Raw genomic sequence first — 20,875 nt, 5'->3', positions numbered from 1 at the left:
TTTTGAGTAATAAAGCGCCTTTTTCGAAAAAGCTATCAACATTTAGTTCGCCCGAGATGAGGAGGACTTGAGGGAAATATTTTACAAGAATGTCGTGACCAATGTGCTTGCTAGGGTTCCTCTGTCATGTAAGGTTCAAAGCTTCTCAGCCTACAATCAACATTGAAGATGTTGGTTCGGGTTGCAAGGGTGAATACGATTGTATTGAAGAGGAGAAAAAGGGCCAGAAGGTTCCTTATGTGGCTAGAAAACTGCCTTTGATGACGGGGATACTATGGGTTGAGGAGAGAATGAAAGATCCGCAGAGGTTCTACAAGGATTTTAGGATGAGGAGGTCAGTTTTTACAATGTTGCATGATACTCTTGTTCATGACTATGACCTGCAATCAACTTCTCAGATGTCTCGTAAAGAATCACTAGCTCTTTTCTCTGTGGATGTTAGGGGCATCCGAGTTCAATAATCAAGTTGTAGACCGTTTTGAGCGCAACGTGTCTACATTAGCAACAAGTTTCATCATGTTTAGACTGTGTAGACCATATGGCTGGTGATTACATTGTACCTAATGATCCTACTTTCACCCAAGTTCATGATAAACTTAGAAATCCTAGATTCTAGCCCTTTTTCAAAGACGTCATTAGGGCAATTGATGGACCACACATTCCTGTCATAGTAGCTGAGAAGGACAAAATCAAATGCACAAACATGAAAGGTTATATAAGTTAAAATGTCTTAGTAATATGTGGTTTTGACATTAGGTTCACATTTGATGTTCCTGGATGGTATGGATCTGTTCACGACACACATGTATGGGCTGATGCCCGCCCACACTTCTCCAATTTTCCGCACCCTCCTCATGGTAATACATTTCTATATGCATTATGTACATAGTATATTTGCTCATACATATTGTAGTGTTATCTTAATTTTTGTACTCGGGCAGGAAAATATTATTTTGTGTTACTCTGGATATCCTAGCAAAATCGGTTATCTCGCCCTATTCATAGGGCAACGCTACCATGTTCTGGATTTTCAAGGGGCACCGCCACAAAACATGCAGGATAAATTCAACCATCGCCATTCAGCTCTACGAAATGTCACTGAAAGAGCGTTTGGCGTTCTAAAGATGAAGTGGTGCATTCTGCTAGGTATACCACATTATGATCCTCTAACCCAAAGGAAGATCATCACTGCATGCATGTGTTTGCATAACTTGATCCGTGATAGTAAGCTATATGATGACCATTTCGACCGTGTCGAGCGAGGTGCATAACTCATGAAGATAGCGCTTCTTATGTTGGTGGAGATGGTTATGCTCATGATGATAATGTTGGTGATATGAACGCATTACGTATCGAAATTTCTCAAAGTTTGGTAGCGTAGTTATTATCATAATTTTTGTAACTACAAAGCTATTTATTTTGGCATGTAATAAATAAGACGTTGATACCATGTTTTTATTTTGGCATATACTAAACAATATTGTAATTTTATCGACCTGTTTCCATCTTATTTGATGTTACTACGTCATACACATGATAGCTACACTTATCCATGCCAACCAGGGGTAATATAGACATCACAAACCACATAAGGTAAAACCCCATAAGCCCAAAAGAAGGGTGCTAGCAGTTTCTGCGAGCTTATTCCCACCGGTTTCCATAAACATAAGCCCCCAAAAAGGGGGACACTAGTTTTGTTTGTAAAAGCATCGATTACCCTTATGGCATTTGTCACAACGAGCGATGTTACTACAGGGGAAATCTCCTATGGTGTTTCTTCCGTTGATCCACATATCATGCTAGAAAAAAAAAGTTCTTTCCGCCTCCAATAGTGAACAAGGACAAGCTTTGGAAAGCCTCCATTGTCGTGTACTGATCAGTGCGTCTCGATTAGAGCCATCGAACTCGCAATGATGGGCCCTGCAGGCGCGAGTCTTTTACTCCAAGTCCTCCGTAACATTGTGCTTTGCAAATATTATCCCAAGACACTAAGTATTGGACACCCTGGATCTCATTCGTTCCTTTCCAGAAAAATGCGTGCAACCATTTTGTAACTTCTTTGAGCAGCCACAGTGGCTGCCACCAAAAGTTAGTGCACCGCCCTTTCCGAGATTATGGACTTAACAAGAACAAGTCTCCCTTCTTTCTGGATCAGCCCTCTTTGCCACGACGGCATGCAATGTACAACTTGACCGTGCATTGGTTGCATTCTGCTTTGGTGAGCGGGCATAAAGCCAAGTGCAATCCGAGGTATCTAATTGGAAACTGGGCAATCTCACGGCCCATATTTTTGGTTCTTTCTTCCTCTCCATCTAAACCTCTGATCAGCGTTGACGTTGTCTTTATATAATTGACTTGTAGGCGAGAAGCTTCTCCAAAGATATTTAGAATATGTCTAATCGGTTCCATCTCTTCGTCCTTCTAGCCTGAAGAACAACATCATCTGCATGTATATCGATGTTCCTCTAGGTAGGGGAGATTCCATCTAGGTTTCCGATGAAATCATCGTTGACTGCCTCCCTGATCAACGCCGTTAGAACCTCCACACCAGTGAGAAACAACACTGGAGACATGGGATCACCCTATCTTGGGCCTCACGCATGCTAGATCCTGGCGCCTGGCACTCCATTGCCAATATTTTGAATCTTCATATTTTATCTCTATGATTGGTTAAACTTATGGAGCATTGACTTTTGACTAATAATATAGGTCTTGTTTTATGGAGCGTAGGTATTGATAAGGAATGACAATGGTACAATAGAGAAACCAATATTCTCTCAATCTTTAAAACCTCTTAGCTAAGAAAATAAAACATATTTCTTCATTCTCTCTCATGCAAAAAAATCTAACTGTGGCAACTTCAAGTAAAGCTGACATCACTTCATTGCACATGCCCTAATATAAACCAAATTGTATAATAAGTAGATTAAATTTTACGAGAAAAAGTCTTAAGCGTCACTTATATTCTATGATGGAGGTGAGTTCATGGACCCAGAATGCAATTTGGTACTCTTTAGAATTCCTAGTCAAATCGATCCAACTAAAAATCTCACCCGAGCCCATGCTCTGCTCCGGCGTGGTGCGTGGACACGGTAGTCGAGGTGGTCGCCGACATGGGGGTTAGCCTCCTCCCCCGAGCCCATGTTGGTCGTGTCGGTGGACTAAAGCTCGGTGGCGGCGACATCGAGGTGCGGTGGTGGCAATGCAATCCGTCGAGGGCGATGTGCTACTTCAAGGCCTGGTAGCAGTGGCGGGGCTACCGTACAAGTGTTGGGTTCGGTGTTGCAGTGTTGTTGGTGTTGCTCAAGTTTGAGCTTCCCGGGCGCAATGTGCAATATGCACCGTCATCGATGACTTCAAAGCGATGCCTTTCTCTAGGTTGTTGACTCTTAGGTGCTCAAAAGGACACTTGTGGTTCAGTTTTAGGTGATGCCCTTATATCATCGTTGTTGTAGTGTATGCGGTGGTTGATTTCGGATTAGTTGTGTGTTGTAGATTTTTTAACATTGTATATCGAGCCAGCCTCTTCTTTTATGCGATTGATACGGCTTGCACGACATATCCTTGGAAAAAATAGAAATCTCAGACTCTCAAATGTCGCACTCGATGGTGGGCCCGGGAAATCTGGTGGATCCACCTGCTGACGCCACGTGTACCACCACCAACGAACTAGCTCCCTCATCCACGGGAGCGCCGCACTTCTCTTCCCGCCACTCCTATCTTCTCCTACGAAAATGTCAAAAACTAATCTTCTCCTCCACAAAAAATAAATCCCCGAAATACAAGTTAATTACGGAAATGCCATGGCCGGCCTTCCTGGCGGCGGCGGCGAAGCTCGTCGTCCTTGCGGCGGCCGCCGCGACGGCGGCCAACGCGGCCTCCTATGCGCGGTTCCGCCGGCGGAACCTTCGCCGCATCCCCAACCCCATTGACGACTCCGCCGACCCCATCGCCGACTTCTGCGCCCTCCCCTCCTCATCCACCGCCGCCTCAGGTCACAATCCCCCGACCCTAACCGTGTTCCTCCCGGTTCTCTTTACTGAACCATGCCATAACTGCCCTTTTGAGAAGCGCGCTGGGTTGATAAGATTTCTCTATCCGGTGACAATAAGTTTGGTGGGTTAACGTGTCGTTAGGTTCGCCAATTCATTGTGCAATTGCTCAGTTTATGGCTGTGAACTCATCAGCCTAATCGTTTTTTTTTCTGAAAACTATGGTCCTGTGGGTGTGATTGATCAAATGTATTCATGCAGTGCTGTATTTGTGGATCCGTTTGGTCACTCGGTTAGCAGAATTTTGTTCACATTTTTGGAAAAAGAAATAGAAGGAAACCATTTCTTCATATCTGCGTAGCATACACGCAGCATCAAAGTGCCTGATGGTTCATAAAATTATTCACAGAAGATGACGATTTCTTCTTCGGGTTAGCGACAGCGCCTGCACATGTTGAAGACAGGCTGGACGATGCTTGGCTTCAGTTTGCGCAAGAGCATTCGGGTGGTGATAATGACTCCATGCCAAACCAGATGCCAGCCAACGCAGTGGTGGCCTCTGCTGGCGGCGATGGAGGATCTCAGCCCTCATCTAGGCCAAGAGGGGACGAAAAGGGTAGCGATGGAGATCAAAGGAAGCCTCTTAGGGTAGCCATGGAGGCTATGCTTAGGGGTTTTGAAAAGTTCTCTGAGAGTGCAGAATCTAGCGACACTGATAGTGGCAGCCGCAAAGTTGCTGCTTGGCACAATGTTCCATGCCCGTAAGTACATCCATGCTCATGCCATTTCTTTTTCTGGATAGAGAGGTTGTTTTGTTCGGTTCTGTAACCCACTAAGAAAGTACTTCGGCTCATCTTAACTGGCTAATGATCTTCTCATATTCTTGCCGCTTTTTCTAATTTGGATATCAGTTCCAATGTAAATATGGTGAAAACGGCAAAGATTAAAAGTATAATTTAAAATTTTCCATTTATGCTAATTCTTGTCATCATGTTACCATCCATCTTCTTATTGTCTGTCCAATTACTGTTTGCTTTAACAATGAACTCTCACATGTATGTGAACTCAATTTATTTTTTCAGGCAAGAGAGGCTTAAATTTTGGTCCGATCCTGATACTGAGTTGAAACTTGCTAAAGAAACCGGGGTTAGTGTTTTCCGCATGGGTGTAGACTGGACGAGGATAATGCCCAAGGAACCAACTGAAGACTTCAACAACTCCGTAAGTTGATAGGAGCATGTTATGCACATCATCTGCCTCCCAAAAAATTACATCATTTCTTCTCTTCTAGCATACAAATCTATGTATTGGTGAAACATAACACATATATCTTGTATTTTCTAGGTTAATTTTGCAGCACTTGAGCGGTACAGATGGATAATTCAAAGAGTTCATGAGCATGGGATGAAAGTAATGCTTACTCTATTTCATCACTCGCTTCCACCTTGGGCTGGGGAATATGGGGGGTGGAAGATGGAAAAAACTGTTAATTATTTCATGGATTTTGTAAGGTACCCTTTTCTGGCAGTTAAACTGGCCTCTTGATACATTCTTCATTGGGATGTTATTCTCTTTATTGGCTCTTGAAGTATCACGTTCGTTTTTGTTGTGTAGGCTTGTTGTTGACCGGGTGTCAGACTTAGTGGACTACTGGGTGGTTTTCAATGAACCACATGTGTTTGTGATGCTAACTTATTGTGCTGGTGCTTGGCCTGGTGGAGATCCTAATGCAATTGAAGTAGCAACATCTGCTTTGCCAACTGGTGTATATAATCAAGCTTTGCATTGGATGGCTGTTGCGCATGCTGAAGCCTATGACTACATTCATTCAGAAAGGTAAGTAGCACATTGTGCCATTGTATAAGGAATATATACTATTACAGGTTGAATAGTTAGAGTATGTGTTCCTCTGTTTTTCTGTTACATTCATTCAGAAAGGTAAGTACAAAAGACTTTTGTGTTGCTCTCTTACCTAACCATTCTTTTACTGGGTGCAGCAAGAATGCAATGATGCCAATAGTTGGTTGTTCACATAATGTATCGTTTACACGACCATATGGTCTATTTGATGTTGCGGCTGTCACAATAGCTAATTCAATGACCCTATTCCCTTACGTCGATAGCATTTGTGATAAATTGGACTTTATTGGCATCAACTACTATGGGCAGGTGAGTTGAATACAATCATCTTAAATAATTTGTTTGATCCAGTAAATGACATCATTTCATCTCTCCATTTTCATACAGGAGGTAATATCAGGACCTGGTCTAAAGCTCGTCGATAGTGATGAGTACAGTGAATCTGGTCGTGGAGTTTATCCCGATGGGTTATTCCGCCTCCTACTTAAGTTCAATGAGAGATACAAGAGCTTAAATATACCTTTTATCATCACTGAAAATGGAGTTTCTGATGAGACTGATCTGATTCGTAAGCCATATATACTGGAGCACCTATTAGCCATATATGCAGCCATGTTAATGGTATGTTCTTAGCCACACATGCATTGGTATGTGCTCTTGGAGATGTGTTTAATTTCAGCGCACTTATAAGCATATTATTTGAAGGGTGTACGTGTGCTTGGCTATCTATTTTGGACAACATCGGATAATTGGGAGTGGGCTGATGGCTATGGTCCAAAGTTTGGGCTTGTTGGTGTTGACCGTGCAAATAACCTAGCACGGAAACCTCGCCCTTCATACTATTTATTCTCCAAGGTACCTTCTTGTTTCAGTGAATCTTGGAAATATGATAAGTATGTTGTTTCTAATTACAATTGTGTTCTCTTTAGGTAAACTTTGGTCCTTTAAAACTTGAAATATGTCTAGGCATATTTTTACCATCAATAATTTGTCCTTATGCATATGTCATTAAGCACAAACATCTATTCCAGGTTGTTGCAACAGGAAAAATTACGGGACAGGACAGAATGTCTGCTTGGAGGGAACTGCAAGAAGCTGCAGTTCAGAAGAAAACACGTCCATTTTTCAGAGAAGTTGATAAACATGGTCGGATGTATGCAGGTAAATATCAATTCTCTTAAAACATTTTGGTAAAGAAGTGAATTTTCAGGATCAGTAGGTGGTGGCATGTTTCACTAGATCTAACTTGATAAGTAGGACCTGCAACTTCTGTTGACTGATCGTAAAATATGTCAATCCACTGGCCTCCATTCGAGCTTCGAATTTCTTATTTTAATCATGTTTGAGTTTCTCAATTTGCCTTATTTATTGAGCTATGAGAGGGCCTAGAAAAGGCAGCTACATAAAATGGAATTTGTACAGACAATGTTTGCTTCCTCAATCTAAAGCATTACTGGTCTTATTTGCCTTACAGGAGGTCTAGATCGGCCTATTCAGCGAAGTTTTGTATTGCGGGACTGGCGATTTGGCCACTATGAAATGGAAGGCTTACAGGATCCTTTGAGCCGCTTTGTAAGATGTGTAATTAGACCATTTGGACGCAAGAAGAAGATTCACTACATTGAGGACGATGCAATTTCTTACTCTATGTCTCCTTAAGACATGCTACTGTAGTTGCTACTCAAGTTCAATTTCTTTGGTTGCAACATAAAGCGACATCAAGTTTTGGTGAGTCAAGATCTGTACATTTTGTCGTTCCTTTGTGCATATGACCTATTCAGACAGTTTATCGTTATCTATTTGCACTTCTGTAGGATAATCATCCTCTAGATGAAGCACATAGGAAGTTCTTGAAATGGAAGCTTCACCTTTTGCAGTTTAATGTACATGGTTATATAGGGTTCACCGTAGTAGTACCTAGTAAGTACCTTGTAATTGCCCTGTGCTTTTAGTTTGTTCTTATCTCATTTAGAACTTATAAACAAGTTATTCTTGATGCAGCTGATTGTCGATTCACTACCTTGTGTTTTACCAAACCCAAATATACTTTTTCAGTATATTCAGCTCATAAGTATGTGCACTTCTTAATTGAACATGTTGCTAGTGAAATGGTTTAGTGAGCTTGGGCATTTTCTGATCCTTATATACAGGACCCTGCTTTCTTTTAATTCTGAGCGCATATATACATTCAAGCCAAGTGAGTTAATGGCTTCTATTTCTGGTCTAAATCACTGCAACCATCAGCTCTACCATCTACTTTTGTATATTAATGTCCAAATATATACTATAAATACTGGTCTCAGCAGCTAGGTTTCCTCATACTCTCTCCATTCCAATGAATAAGGCGTATATTTTCTAAAAATCAAACTACATTAAATTTGACCAAGTTTTTTAAAAAAATCATTAACATGTAGAATAAAAAATTAAAATCATCAGATACATCATGAAATATATTCTCATGATATCTATATAATATTGTAGTTGTTGATAGTTTTTTCTAAAAGTTTGGTCAAACTTTACTTGACTTAAAAAAATAGGCCTTAATTCATTGGAATGGAGGTAGTAGGATTTTACCTCCTTATACATGTGTCATAAACGCTGGAAGCAAATGTATAACCTTCAGAAAGATATGTTGCTATTTCTGTACTGAAACCACATATAAGATTGCAGTTAAGGACTTCTAAGGTTTAGCTATCACATAACTTGTGTACAGGACCTTGCATGTAAGATCAGCAAAAAATCCTCAGCGGAAGATGCAGCGAGACAATCGTCATTAAGTTGATTTAACACCTCATGTAGCTCGGCAGGTTCTGTTTGGTTAGATAAATGAATTCATGCCTGTCTGGGTTGGTGTAGGATGGGAGGTGGGCAGCTCTATGGTTTCTTCACATGCGTAGGCATAACCACCTAACCTAGTTTGATGCATTCTGAAGGATCAATGTGGATCCACCTGCTGCATGAGCTTGTGGATTCATGTGTTCAAAGCCTAAATTAGCACCGCAATGTTTTTCTTTTTGGAACAAAAAGGACCACCAAGTCTTACTGGAACAGTACTGGTCCTTACCTGACTTTTCAGAACTTGCATGATAGAAATAGCCTGGTAATTTTATTTTTTTTGCACGTAAGCCCAGTAATTTCTTTATGCACAATATGGTAAAAGAACTAAATTATGTAAGTCCATACTCCAATATCCACCCATCAAGATTGGGGTCATGTTGGTGTTAGCTTCCACTCAGACTTAGCCCAGGGCACACCGCCTACTCTCGGATGTTTATACGCATATGGCCCACTACAAGCGGAGAGCCCACTCCATCCCAAAAACCTGGACTGAAGGGAGGAGGGAAACTCTCCCTTATAAACTGATCGCAGTGGCTTCCCAGGTGGATGGGATGTCAGGGCTGCTGTTGGTGGCGGTGAGGCTGCTCAAGTTAAGTTCCACCTCGCCTACGGGAAGAGGCTGCGACCAGTCTATAAGGGAGAGTTTCCCTCCTCCCTTCAGTCCGGGCTTTTGGGATGGAGTGGCATCTCCGCTTGTAGTTGGGCCGTATGCGGATAAACGTCTTTGTGTAGGCTGACTGCTGGGTTAAGTCTGAGTGGACGCTAACAGATGGGTCATGGACACCCCTGTATATGTTGCTAACAAGAAAAGTTAAGGTAGCATAGTATCTGCAACTGTTAGAAGCAATGTATTTCCTTGGCGACAACGCAAGGTTGTCATGATCTCGATCTCTATGGTTGGATTTTATCCTACAACTGCATGGGCTATATCAGTTCCAGTCCTTGCACAATCTTAATTAGTGAAACATATACAATCTACGAGTAACAATGGTGGCTGTCATAGATATTGACACGGTCTTCAAGTTGACACTATGACCATCAATTTGTATGAAGATATTTTGACACAAACAAAACCGAGTATAAATTATGAGTGTGTATATTAGGATAGATCTAGTAGTATCAGTATAGTTTTGTAGATGTTGGTATTTTTTTCTATATTGATGGTCGAACCTAAACATGGTCGACTAGCACCGGTTCTAAAATGACCTATTTTAGGACACAAGGGAGTAGTAGGGACTTGTAGTCTTTATAGTAATGTGTAGTAGTCGAGACTTGTAGCCTTTATAGTAATGATTTATGATGTACGATGTTAGATGCCCATTTTCTATCAAAAGCAAAATAATCCTGTCAACCATGCTTGACGTGTGCATAGTCAGCCACATTTATCCTTCCTCAAACTATTAAGGAAACTTTTCACATTCCACTTGTTGCACCTGCTAATATCTATTACTGCAAGAGACGATATATGGTTTCACTAGCCATTTATGGTTCATATTTATGGCATGCAATTAAACTTTGTTCCTTTTTGTTCTCATGCCTTGTCATGTATTAATTTGTTTGAGGGCGAGGAAGGGAAAAAGTGAAACAAATCAAAGGATCTCATAGTAGTATTTAATCTGGATCAAAAAGTGCAGAGAGAAAGGGAAAGCATTTAAGCATATCGTATAAACTCCATAATATGGTACATATGAGTAATATAACATTGTATAGCACATAAAATGAGGTTTGGTGGTTGGCTTACAGGATTATAAGTACTAGGGCAGCCATACACTTCTACATAGGAAGAACTTTGGGTTGTCACCTTTGAAGTACATAAGCAAATAGTAAAGCAACAATTATTTTAGTAGATAGGATTGTAAGGCAGGTAATGATCTGCGGTCCAATGGATGGCAGAAGGATCAGTTGTTTCTAACAACTCTTGGTGATCTCTCCATCAGGACCACTGGTTTCAGCCCAGCGCAGTTCATCTTCTCATTCTCCTTCTCTTGGATTTGGAAAGCTGATGCAGGGAAGATCTTTGAGATCCCAGCAATACTCTTGCAGATGAGTTTCCCAGATGCTGGTTCATCAAGGGAAATCTCTTCCACTGGGACCCACACCATGAGCTCCCTGGTCTTTATCCCTTTGACCTTCTTGATCCGGCCCTTCTCTGCAAAGGCAGTGATCTCAGTGCCGTAAGAGACCACCCTTCCTAAGCTCTGGAAGACGTGGTCTATCCTCTTCTTTTGCTTGAGCCACACAAACCCAGTCTCCTCGACGTAGCCACACTCGGTGATGTCCTTCAAGGGAAGCAAACCATTGGGAAGGCCTGCTTCCTTGAGCAGGAGCCTGGTGCATTGCTGGCATATCTCATCATCGTAGTAGACCTCCGCCTTGCCCTTGAGTTCATTAGCAACAAGAGCCATTTTCTAGTCTAAGGATGGATGTCTCTTCTCACTCTCACTTACTTTTCTTTTTTTGCTCTCAACTCTCAAGCAGCTTGTGGAGGCTTAGCTGTGTGTGGTTTTGTGCTTCGTAGTGGAAATGGCTGCCTTTATATAGGACTTGTCTTGCGGAAGTGTGCCTTATCTTGTATGGGATTTTCCATCTTGCCATTATCATTCAATGCATGACAAGGTATCATGCTCAATAAAAGCCGTAGGGGTCCTCTTCTAGAGGTAAATTTTTGCAATGATGCAAATATCTTCTATTATTATATAAACTAACATGGCGGCGGAATGGATTTCATGTGAATGCTCCGGTCGTCCAGACTCAGGAGTTGGAATCTTTCCAATGGTTGGGGTTGTTTTCTTCTTTAATCTTAATATTAACGGCATGACACAGATAATGGTATCAACTCAACAAACCTAGTTTCATTTAAACATTTTACTGCTTTTAAACAGTACTACCTCCATTCCAAAATATAAGCCTTTTTTAGAAAGCTAAACTAGCTTCCTAAAAAGGCTTATATTTCGGAACGGAGGCAATACTGAATATTAGATGGAGAATTGGTCAGAAATCCCATTGATATTGGCTTAAAGAAATGTGTGCTCAACCCAGTTCGGATGAGTGGTGTTCGCCTTTTACTGTCTTTCCTGTCCATTTGCTTAGATAGTGGGGTATCTTTGGGGCATCAGCTGCTTGTAGGTGTCATCAGATTCGTTCTTTCCATGTTTAGATGGTGTCTTTGCCCATTCTGGGTCTTTTCTGAATTTCTCTTCTATCGGTGAAACGAGGCAGAGCTGTGCGCTTGTTAGAAAAGAAAAACTTGATCAGATAGATAAGTTCATGCAAGTGACAATTTCTGACATATATGTAACATGTTCTTTCTAGACTATACATATACATAACCTATGCATGAGTGAAAGGAGAATGCTTGACTTACGTAACCGAGTTTTTCATCCTTCTCTTCCATGAGAACAGTAGTCATATCCACTACTATCTTTCAAATATTTGCTAAGCATAAATAAACAACAACTTGGTTTTGGTAACATCTGAATTCAATCTTTGCTAAGCATAAATAAGCAGTGGACTTGTCATTCATCAACTCTGGAGCTGGGATTGTTAACATACAAATTCCCTAGTATTCTTTTATAGGAAAGGCAGAACAAGTTTTCAAGTATGATCTTAGTTTATCCGATGCCGTTTTATCCTGACACTTGGGACCTTGCTGCACTAACTGTGAGCCTGTAATCTGCCACCCTCCACTGCCCAACACCTGACACTGACAGATTTGCCTTACTTGGTGTCTGGAAGCACATGGAGGACATTCAATGTTGTAATATGTAAGCTTGAGGCGTGACCTTCAATGGCTAATGGATAATCTAATGAGTCTGTGGACAGGGCATTTAGTTTCCTAACCTAACATTACGGTAGGGGCAGTCTTGAGCAGTCCCATTGCTGACTTGGTCTTAAGATGGAGCTCCAGTGCTTTATCTTCTGCTAGTATATCACCACTATGTTAGATACCCTAGTACAATGTAACTGTTTGTCAGTCCAAATGACTGGCCATATCTTTTAATGTGGAATTTGTGTGTCCATTGGTCATATATGGAAGAATCGTCTCCTCTGCCTTCGCATCATGCGAAGCCAACAGCCAAATTTTATTAGAGATATCTTGAGATAGATGAATTAGGTAGAAGCGCCTGATCATGGATTTGATGTACTGCTAGTTTTCTTGTAAACTTTTTGTGGAAAACAGACAAAACAAACTGAAGTACAGTGAGTTATATGTGGTTTCAAACTTCCAGTACACTTGGATCTGGGGCACCATTTCCATTTTCCACTATGGAAAAATAGAAAACATGGTGTATCCAGGAGGAAGAGTGTCCATTAATACTTTCATATGCAGTACATGGTGTCTGCTACTTTAGCATTAGTAGCATGTATTAGGCAGGACATTATTGTCGCCATGGTCCTATATTTGCCTTATTTTCTTCCCTGAGTAACACGGTATTGAAGACCCATTAATCTGGAGGTTATGGGTGTGGATAGTTTACATTAGCAGCCATGCTGCATTTTCTTCTAGTAGCCGGCGAATTTTCAGTTGGGCGGCGCTCGAGGCATGTAGATCCGTGCTCAGGAGAGATGCATATGAAAGAGGGCCTAGAAACAGAGGTTGAGTGAAGGACGGCGAGTGCATGCATGTGCTTACTTATTTTCCTTCATGGTCCCTAAAAAATAAAATATTTCCCTTCATGGTGATGGCACATTGTGTAACAGCCGGATTCACATGTCTCATGTCTGCCATAATTATCAGTTACTTGCAATGTTGGAGCTTTGGAAGCCATGTTCACAAGCAGACAATGTTACATGCACTTGTCTTGTTTGCCTTTGTAGTGGTTCGCAATCAGGCACTGGAAAAAATGAAGAAATACATCTCTTCATAATAAAGAATGTAAAGTAAGATATGGTGGTAATCTCCATTTTCTAAATGTTCTCTGCTGGTGATAAAATTAGGCAGTATAGGATTACACGATAGTCGATTTTTTTACTGGCTGGTCTGTGTTCTAGGAGTACCGGTTTTTTTCCCAGGAGACAGGGCCTCTCTTTATCTACTGCAATTCTGAAGCCACGGAGAGTACTCAAAAAACCTTAGTCAGCCAAGCTTATTACCACAAAATTCTCATGGAATATGTATCGTTGAATGGAAGAAGTGTTAAGCGTCGAACTTGGGTCCATATAATGGCGCTATGATGCGCCCATCATTGATTTACTCTTTTGTAGAATGATGCAATGAGAACATATTGCTTCATTGTAAAGTAATACCTCAAACGGACATTTATGTGCTTAACAGCGCCTTTTTAAGGCGTAGGTAATATTCCATTAGGACTCAAAATACCTGGAACTGTTTAGAATTTATTTATTTATGTAAGGTAAAAAATGGTAAGTTTGTTTTGCTCTCAGCACTTGATAGAACTACACTTCTTCCAACAGGCAACAACGGCAGCAGCTGGGTCAGCAGTGGATACAATTGAAGTTGCAGGCTGATATATATCATGATGCTGACGCAGAGGACAGTGGCAAGATAATTTATTTTCCTTGGTTTCACCTTATCTGTGGCTATGGAAGATAGTCAAGTTTTGCATACACTGACTGATAAATGCAAACAGCAGCAGAGCAGGCAGCGCTGCATGGGGGGAAATAAATATCAGCATGTGTGTGGGCAGGACTGAGACGTACATGATGCATAATCTGTACTAGCAATATTTGGGGAGTTGCATCACCTAATGACTGTTGTTTTGTTATTGTGTTCTATTTTCTACTTTGGTGGTAGAGAATGTTCTTCTCATCCAAAAGAAACATAGTTTCTACTTTTGGTGTCCTTGCATATTGCCATTGTTACTATCTGCTTATGTAGCGAGATGTGATTATGCATTTGCGTTATATCTACTTAATGAAGTTAAGTAAAAAGTCAGCTCCAGTGAAGTCGCTACCAAGTCCTTTTCTCTATCTTGAAGTTTGGCCTAATCAATGCAATTGTCGTGTCCCTTCTCTAGGCTTCCTCCCACATATGTAAGATGCACGAAGTTTACCAATACGAATCCAACCCGACACTGGGACTCGAGGGTTGTAAGATTAGTTTAGAAAGATCGAGACGAGGAATACAATGGTGAAACTGGTCTTTAGATAGAGAAGTGGACGACAGCGGGGGCATGCAAAGTGCCAGGAACAATGACCTCTGCTGATTTGCTTGCGCTGAAACTAGTTTCTTGGTCCGTCCCTGGATGGATGCCTATGTAATTCTACCACCATGTTGCACTATTCCGATTGTTAATCCATCTCATACAGTAGAGGAAGTGGCGTGCGCACGCAGGGCGCCATGAGGCACGCAACCAACTATATAATCATTGTTTAGCAATCAAGAGTTAGTATTGGAATCATAATAGCAGCTTATATTTATAAAGCAAAATGTGTTCAATGGGGCTATTTTAAACCATTTGCAAGGAAGGCACCAAAGGTAAAGTTACTGACTAATAATCTTTCAAGAAGGCCAAATGAAGAGGTTAGTATCACTAATCACTAAAACTCAAAAGAAGCAAAAAATGAACAAGGAATCCAAGGTCGCGTCAATATAAGAGACAAGCAATTAGATCAACTTTAGGCGATCTATATTCCAATCTTACTACGACAGCTCTGCATAAATCGAGGGCTACAAGTTGGTTCAACTAGGTCGAGAAAACATCGTTGTAAATTAAACAATATGCAAAACACTGGGAAAGAGGTGATAATTTATTCATCATATTCCTCATCAGCGAACTTGTTCTCGGGGTAGAAGGACGCAACAACTGGGTTTCCACCGAATTTTCTTCCGTGCATGGCAGTCTTTGCTTTGGTGGAGCCATCGATGTCTGCATACTCCAAGAACACCTGCAATAAGCTCATGCATCAGAAAAAAATGCTCCAATAAGATTGCTCACCAGAGTTTGAACCTCACTAAACACAATGCTCACCTTTCCAACTCCAGCAATTGGCTCTCCACCGGGATGAGGCCGCGGGATGACAACTTTCACCAAGTTTCCTGACGAATGGATATGTCAGTAGGAATGACTAATAGCTTACAGAAATAAGTACAATACATAGATTAAGGTAGAATGTAAAGAGTCCAGCATGGCAATATTGTAGGGCTATATAGAAAACATATGCAGAAAGAAAAGAAACCTAATAGTCCAGCAGCTGATCGGAAGCTAAATTATAAGTTTCAAAGAGGAGAAATAGCAGGTAACAGGTTCACAGGATTTACCATATTTCCCAGCTTCCAACCTCATGTCCTCCATAATGTCCTCGTATTCTTCATCATCTTTTAATTCATCAGCAGTAACTACCTGGGTAAGGCATATAACCTTTGTAGGAAGCGCTCCAACTTGATACACAAGTTTCTGTATTAGGAACCACATCTCAGTCAGAATCAAGAACAATAGCAGACACACTATGCAATTTGGCATAGAAAACAATTAGCTGCCGTGGGTGATCATTACATAGTTGAGCTATACCTGTAACTGCACCTGCTGCTGTGCCTGCAAGAGGATATTCTCCTGCTCCGGTCTAGGCTGGGCTGATCCCTGGTTTGCTCTTCTGACAGTAAGGGTTTTGTCTCCCATCTTGATACCATTTAGAGCAGCGCAAGCTATGTCAGTGACATTGAGGTCCTGGTAGACGCAGAATGCATAACCCTTTGAGTTGCCAGTTTCCCTATCCTTCACAAGATCAAATCCTCGAAGTGGCCCAAATGATTCAAGCAACTCCCGAACTTGAGCCTCGGTGAAGTAATAGGGAAGGCCACCAACAAAAATACGGTCCGGGCCTTCTAATCCTCCAGCTGAGCCTGGTGTTAGGCCAACTGCAGCAAGATTCAGATTTCCACTTGGCTGGCTTGGGCCCAGGGCAGCTGCTAGAGAAGGGTTATAGTCTGTTGGTCTTCTAACCTTCACTGGTGCTCCTTCAAACAAAATGCCATCAAGTGCCATTGCATTGCTTGCTTCCTCCACAGACCTCATCTCCACAAAAGCAAATTTCTTGTCATGGTTTATGTACACATTAAGGACAGCATCGCCTGGACCAGCAGTGTTTCCTCCAATAGCAGCCATGACTTGATTAAAATATATTGCAACAGACTGCACAAAAGGAAACCAATGTTACCAAGAAAAAAACACAGCTGTATGTATTAGTGTGCAAGAAGATTAAAATATATTGCAGCAGACTGCACAAAAGGAAACCAGTGTAACCAAGAACCCACAGCTGTACGCATTAGTGTGCATGCAAGATTAAAATGTACTGCAACAGACTGCACCAAAGGAAACCAATTTAACCAAGAATGTACAGCTGTATGCATCAATGTGCATGCTTGCTTGCTTGCTTTTGACTTTGAAGTTATGGGGTTTGAGCAATGGGAAGGGTTCAAGTATATATGAACCTGTTCATTAGCAGATGGAGGAAGGCCACCAACATAAACACGCCGAGCATGCCGAGTAGCCTGAGGAAAAATATGCTGGCAAATTGTTTATCAACACCCGCAGTAATAAATTATAAACAAAAAACTCATACCTGTTGAGTCATTGCTTGAGGCTGCATGACGAGGGGATTGAACTGATTCAAAAATAAATACATTTGATTACAAACCAGAAATGAATTCAGTTCCAGACATAAAATAACAAACTTTTAAGGGGCAAAGGTTCTTTTGACAGTGAAGGCAATTAAAACATCAAGAATGATCACCTGTCCAACAGCAAAAGGGAGCATGTTCGGGAACATTCCAGGAATTGAAGAGCCCGGTAACTGACCTGCAATGTATCAATAAATTTCTAGTAGGAAACAATAATCGATTAGCGAGGAAGATTATTTCTCTTATAAAACTGATTACTTCTCACCATCAGTCTGGATCTCAAATGGACCCAGATGTGCAGTATTTCATGTCAAAGAACAAATAACAGGTGTGGAAGGACAAATATAATAGTCATGAAGCTAGCAATCTGTAATACTTGCTAGCTGAAGATGGACAAGATGATATCAAACCGGAGCACTGATTCCTCCTTGTACATTAAAGCTACAGTAGGCCGTGCATTCCATCGGCAGCAGTGGGGTAAGTGACCCAAGATTGCCTTCTTACCATACACATACACAAAACAGACAAACAACAAAAGAACAAAAGCAAAAAAGTTTTGCTCAGTTTTCAGTTACCAAGTAATAATAAAATGGAAACTTAGAACTTATTGCATCAGAAGATACTATCAGGCATATAAGGGCATCGCAAGTGGACGCTTACAAAGAGAAGGCATCCAATGGCTGGTACCTTGTCCCTCCTCTAGCACCAGTATCTCTCCAAGCACTCATATAGTGTTGTGAGTTGTGACTAAAGTGAACTTATCATTTTTACCATCTAACCTTATTGGTGGATGGTTCTAGCCTTCTAGGTAGATCTCATTAAGCATCTTTAATACTGTTTATATTTCAGTTGCAGATGCATGGCTAAGTTTCAGAATCAGCATTGGAATGATAATATGCTAGGAGGTTATGCCAAGTGCTGTTCATAGTATGGTAGTACATTGTAGTGTAAATAAATGGCTACAATTCATTCATTCATTCTAAACATACACATGGATAGCACTTGCCCCAATCCCAAGACAACAAGATATGTAAGTACAATAAGAACCAACTAAAATAAACAAAACTGCAAAAATGAAACACAGAACTTGTTGAGGAGAGCATACTTGGGGTTGGAATAGTAGGGAACTGAGGAACTACAGATTGTGCTGATGATGGTCCCAGGTCAAATCCACTTACTCGCTTGCTGTTCAACACAATTGGTAAGTTCACTCATTTCAGTCCGTATGTAGTCCACATTGAAATATCCAAAACATCTTATAATTCAGAACGGAGGGAGTACTATACATTGAAACTTACTCATCTTTGTATTATAATTTCATATAAAAAGTTGGCATGGTAGATATTTTGTTCCAATGATTGCTCATGCCCTTAGAGGATTGTTAAGAGAAGCAAAGAGCAAACAGCTTAGCATTGTAGCCATGAGCCAACTTATGTCCAAGCATTATATTGTATTGGCAGTATAGAAAAAATTTAGATACATAACATGGCACGATCAAATACAACCACAGATTTAATCCAATGGCCAAGATCGCTCAGATTTGCAGCTTCTCGGCCTTTGGGTAGAAGTAAATCAACATATAATACTTAAACTTACTGGTACATTTCATAGTACTGCAGGTATAGACATAACAAGGAAAAAAGATCATCTCTTTATTAAAGAACTTCGCCAGAAATTCAAATATGCATTGGCATGCCCCAAGCAGATAATACACAAATCAATAATGAACCGTAAAACATACAGAGAAACCCTAAGAAATGATACATGTTAAATAGCACATTGACTGTCTTCTATGCAAAACTATTCTCAACATCAAGAAGATGATTAGTGATAACCATGGAGGGAAAACTAGTACTCCCTCCGATTCATATTAATTGACTTCAATATGGATGCATCTAGAACTGAAATGTGTCTAGATACATTCATATTAGAGTCAATTAATATGAACCGGAGGGAGTATCAAGTCTGTATATGATGCAAGTAACGAACTCTTCCATGAACTTGATCAATTCCATACCTTTTTGACTGAGATCGAGATCTGTGATCATCCCTGCCCCTTGAACGAGAGCGTGAACGAGAGCGATGCCTGCGATGTCCATCTCTTTCTCGGTCCCTTCTCCTGTGTGTTGTACACAACGTAAATTATGGAATACAAGAAAATAGATATCTGCAGTTTGGAAATCACGGTCACCATGCATATGGTATGTTAGGTTAGCTTTGCATTAGCTACCATATTCAAAGGTCAATAGTGTAACAGAAGTCACAAGACCATAAGAGCTACCATTGCAACTACACAAATTATTAGGTGCATAGGAAACACAGGTGCCTTTACCTTTCAGAATCACGGCTTCTATGGCGATCATGATCATCAGGACGGTCTCTGTGCTCCCTTTTTTCACGGTGATGCCTTTGGTGGCGGTCCTGATCCTTGCCCCTGTCCCGGTCCTTGTCCAGATCCCTGTCCCGACCCCGATCTCTGTCTCTTCCTCTATCTCTGTCACGGTCTCTGTGACGCTCCTTGTCCTTGTCTTTTTCTCTGTCTCGGTCCCTGGATTTTGACAATCCCTCTTCACGTGGATGTGTATCACCCTGGAGATGGGATGCTATTAGTTGAGGGTACCCACATAGGTAGTACAGACACAAGCCAGGCACAATGAGCAGAGTTTCTGAATGGGAGAACGGAAAGCCATGGACCAAGCACAATATGCTAATGCTACCAGTAAATTTGCATTATGAGCATCCAGATTCCAGAAGGTCAATGGCCTGGTGCCAGGTGTATCCATGCATACAGGGTTTTGGCTGAAGTCTCGGTGACTAGGTTGCCTTTGGTTAACAAAAAAAAACATACTTGACAGCTGCATCAACTAACAGGTTGAAGAAACACTATAGATGCACATCTACATAGAACATAACTGCTCCAACCTATTGCTGCTGCCCCGAATCAAATCAACCTATCCCCCATAAAGCAGAACAAAGACCATTCCTTCTACACGAGGACTTCCACATCCCTGCCCCACGCCAACCAAACCGGCGAACAAACAAACGAATCCACTACATCAAGCGAGATCAATCAAAACCGGCGACAAAACCACATCTAGATCGAACCCGGCGGATTTGGGAAACTCCAACGTGCGGTTGAGTTTAGGCTACACCGTGCCAAGCGAGCGCACGACGCATAAACTCCGCGAAACCTAAGGTACAACCAGTGCTAAGCACCGATAGATCGAGCAGGACGGAGCGTCGCGCCGCCCTGGGAAGCAGGTACACTGCGGAGATCGAACCCCGGGAAGGCAAGGAGATCTTTGGGGTATACCTCGGCGCGGGCGCCCTCGATGACGTGGTCGTCGCCGCCGCCGCCGCCGTTGTCGTCGGCCATCTCGCGTCGGGGGGTCTGGAGGGGAGGGTTTGGGGATTCCGGTTTGGGGTGTCGGGGTGGGTTTTCTGGTGTCGAGCCTGGCCGACGCCAATCTTAAAGCAGCCCTGCCCTCCACGCTTTCCTTTTCTTTTGGCCTGATCTAATGTAACTGAAACTATGAAACACCATCTCGTTGTTTCCTTCTTAATCTCTACTATTAAGAAAGAAACTGGTGAATACCTGGTGTCA

At 41.6% G+C, this 20,875-nt stretch overlaps 3 protein-coding genes across 12 annotated transcripts; 1 reads left to right on the top strand and 2 right to left on the bottom strand.

Annotated features, from left to right (window-relative positions):
• Nucleotides 1–3,783: 3,783 nt before the first annotated feature.
• LOC124703129 (beta-glucosidase-like SFR2, chloroplastic) lies at nucleotides 3,784–14,594 on the top strand. 4 transcript variants are annotated; one of them, XR_007002942.1, is made up of 13 exons: nucleotides 3,784–3,994; nucleotides 4,402–4,753; nucleotides 5,075–5,213; nucleotides 5,337–5,503; nucleotides 5,607–5,828; nucleotides 5,990–6,161; nucleotides 6,240–6,473; nucleotides 6,558–6,707; nucleotides 6,884–7,013; nucleotides 7,327–7,580; nucleotides 7,667–7,772; nucleotides 8,566–8,716; nucleotides 14,106–14,594. XR_007002942.1 is itself a non-coding variant. In XM_047235350.1 (10 exons), the coding sequence occupies exons 1-10, from the start codon at nucleotides 3,799–3,801 to the stop codon at nucleotides 7,509–7,511; spliced, it is 1,947 nt and encodes a 648-aa protein (XP_047091306.1). In that variant the 5' UTR covers nucleotides 3,784–3,798; the 3' UTR covers nucleotides 7,512–7,584. The 4 variants fall into 4 exon arrangements, 1 of the variants encoding a protein (XP_047091306.1); XR_007002941.1 differs by lacking the exon at nucleotides 8,566–8,716; XR_007002940.1 differs by lacking the exons at nucleotides 8,566–8,716; nucleotides 14,106–14,594 and having other exon boundaries at nucleotides 7,667–7,862.
• Nucleotides 10,328–11,182, bottom strand: LOC124703131. The gene has a single exon (XM_047235351.1). The coding sequence runs from the start codon at nucleotides 11,093–11,095 to the stop codon at nucleotides 10,589–10,591; it is 507 nt and encodes a 168-aa protein (XP_047091307.1). The 5' UTR covers nucleotides 11,096–11,182; the 3' UTR covers nucleotides 10,328–10,588.
• Nucleotides 14,595–15,215: 621 nt separating the features above from the next.
• On the bottom strand, nucleotides 15,216–20,655 carry LOC124703128 (splicing factor U2af large subunit B). 7 transcript variants are annotated; one of them, XM_047235349.1, is made up of 12 exons: nucleotides 20,585–20,655; nucleotides 19,604–19,860; nucleotides 19,289–19,390; nucleotides 18,302–18,456; nucleotides 17,537–17,566; nucleotides 17,385–17,449; nucleotides 17,214–17,255; nucleotides 17,083–17,157; nucleotides 16,163–16,783; nucleotides 15,913–16,048; nucleotides 15,623–15,690; nucleotides 15,216–15,539 (listed from the first exon to the last, which is right to left on the bottom strand). In XM_047235349.1, exons 1-12 carry the CDS (start codon nucleotides 20,645–20,647, stop codon nucleotides 15,402–15,404), a joined length of 1,752 nt encoding a protein of 583 aa, XP_047091305.1. In that variant the 5' UTR covers nucleotides 20,648–20,655; the 3' UTR covers nucleotides 15,216–15,401. The 7 variants fall into 7 exon arrangements, with proteins under 7 accessions (XP_047091305.1, XP_047091299.1, XP_047091300.1 ...); XM_047235343.1 differs by lacking the exon at nucleotides 17,537–17,566 and having other exon boundaries at nucleotides 18,377–18,456; XM_047235344.1 differs by lacking the exon at nucleotides 17,537–17,566 and having other exon boundaries at nucleotides 17,083–17,142; nucleotides 18,377–18,456.
• Between the last annotated feature and the right edge of the window lie 220 nt (nucleotides 20,656–20,875).

Source organism: Lolium rigidum, chromosome 3, assembly GCF_022539505.1.
Source record: "Lolium rigidum isolate FL_2022 chromosome 3, APGP_CSIRO_Lrig_0.1, whole genome shotgun sequence".
NCBI lineage: Eukaryota > Viridiplantae > Streptophyta > Magnoliopsida > Poales > Poaceae > Lolium > Lolium rigidum.
The sequence above is the reverse complement of the archived record's forward strand: the minus strand, read 5'-3'. Positions and strand labels throughout refer to the sequence as shown.

Coding starts and splice junctions, on each gene's coding strand:
- LOC124703128 (XM_047235349.1), bottom strand. CDS start 20,647: ATGGCCGACGACAACGGCGGCGGCGGCGGCGACGACCACGTCATCGAG. Junction 17,256..17,384: donor TCCCTTTTGCTGTTGGACAG/GTGATCATTCTT, acceptor TTTTTGAATCAG/TTCAATCCCCTCGTCATGCA. Junction 17,158..17,213: donor CTCAAGCAATGACTCAACAG/GTATGAGTTTTT, acceptor ACAATTTGCCAG/CATATTTTTCCTCAGGCTAC.
- LOC124703131 (XM_047235351.1), bottom strand. CDS start 11,095: ATGGCTCTTGTTGCTAATGAACTCAAGGGCAAGGCGGAGGTCTACTAC.
- LOC124703129 (XM_047235350.1), top strand. CDS start 3,799: ATGCCATGGCCGGCCTTCCTGGCGGCGGCGGCGAAGCTCGTCGTCCTT. Junction 4,754..5,074: donor TGGCACAATGTTCCATGCCC/GTAAGTACATCC, acceptor TTATTTTTTCAG/GCAAGAGAGGCTTAAATTTT. Junction 7,014..7,326: donor ACATGGTCGGATGTATGCAG/GTAAATATCAAT, acceptor TTTGCCTTACAG/GAGGTCTAGATCGGCCTATT.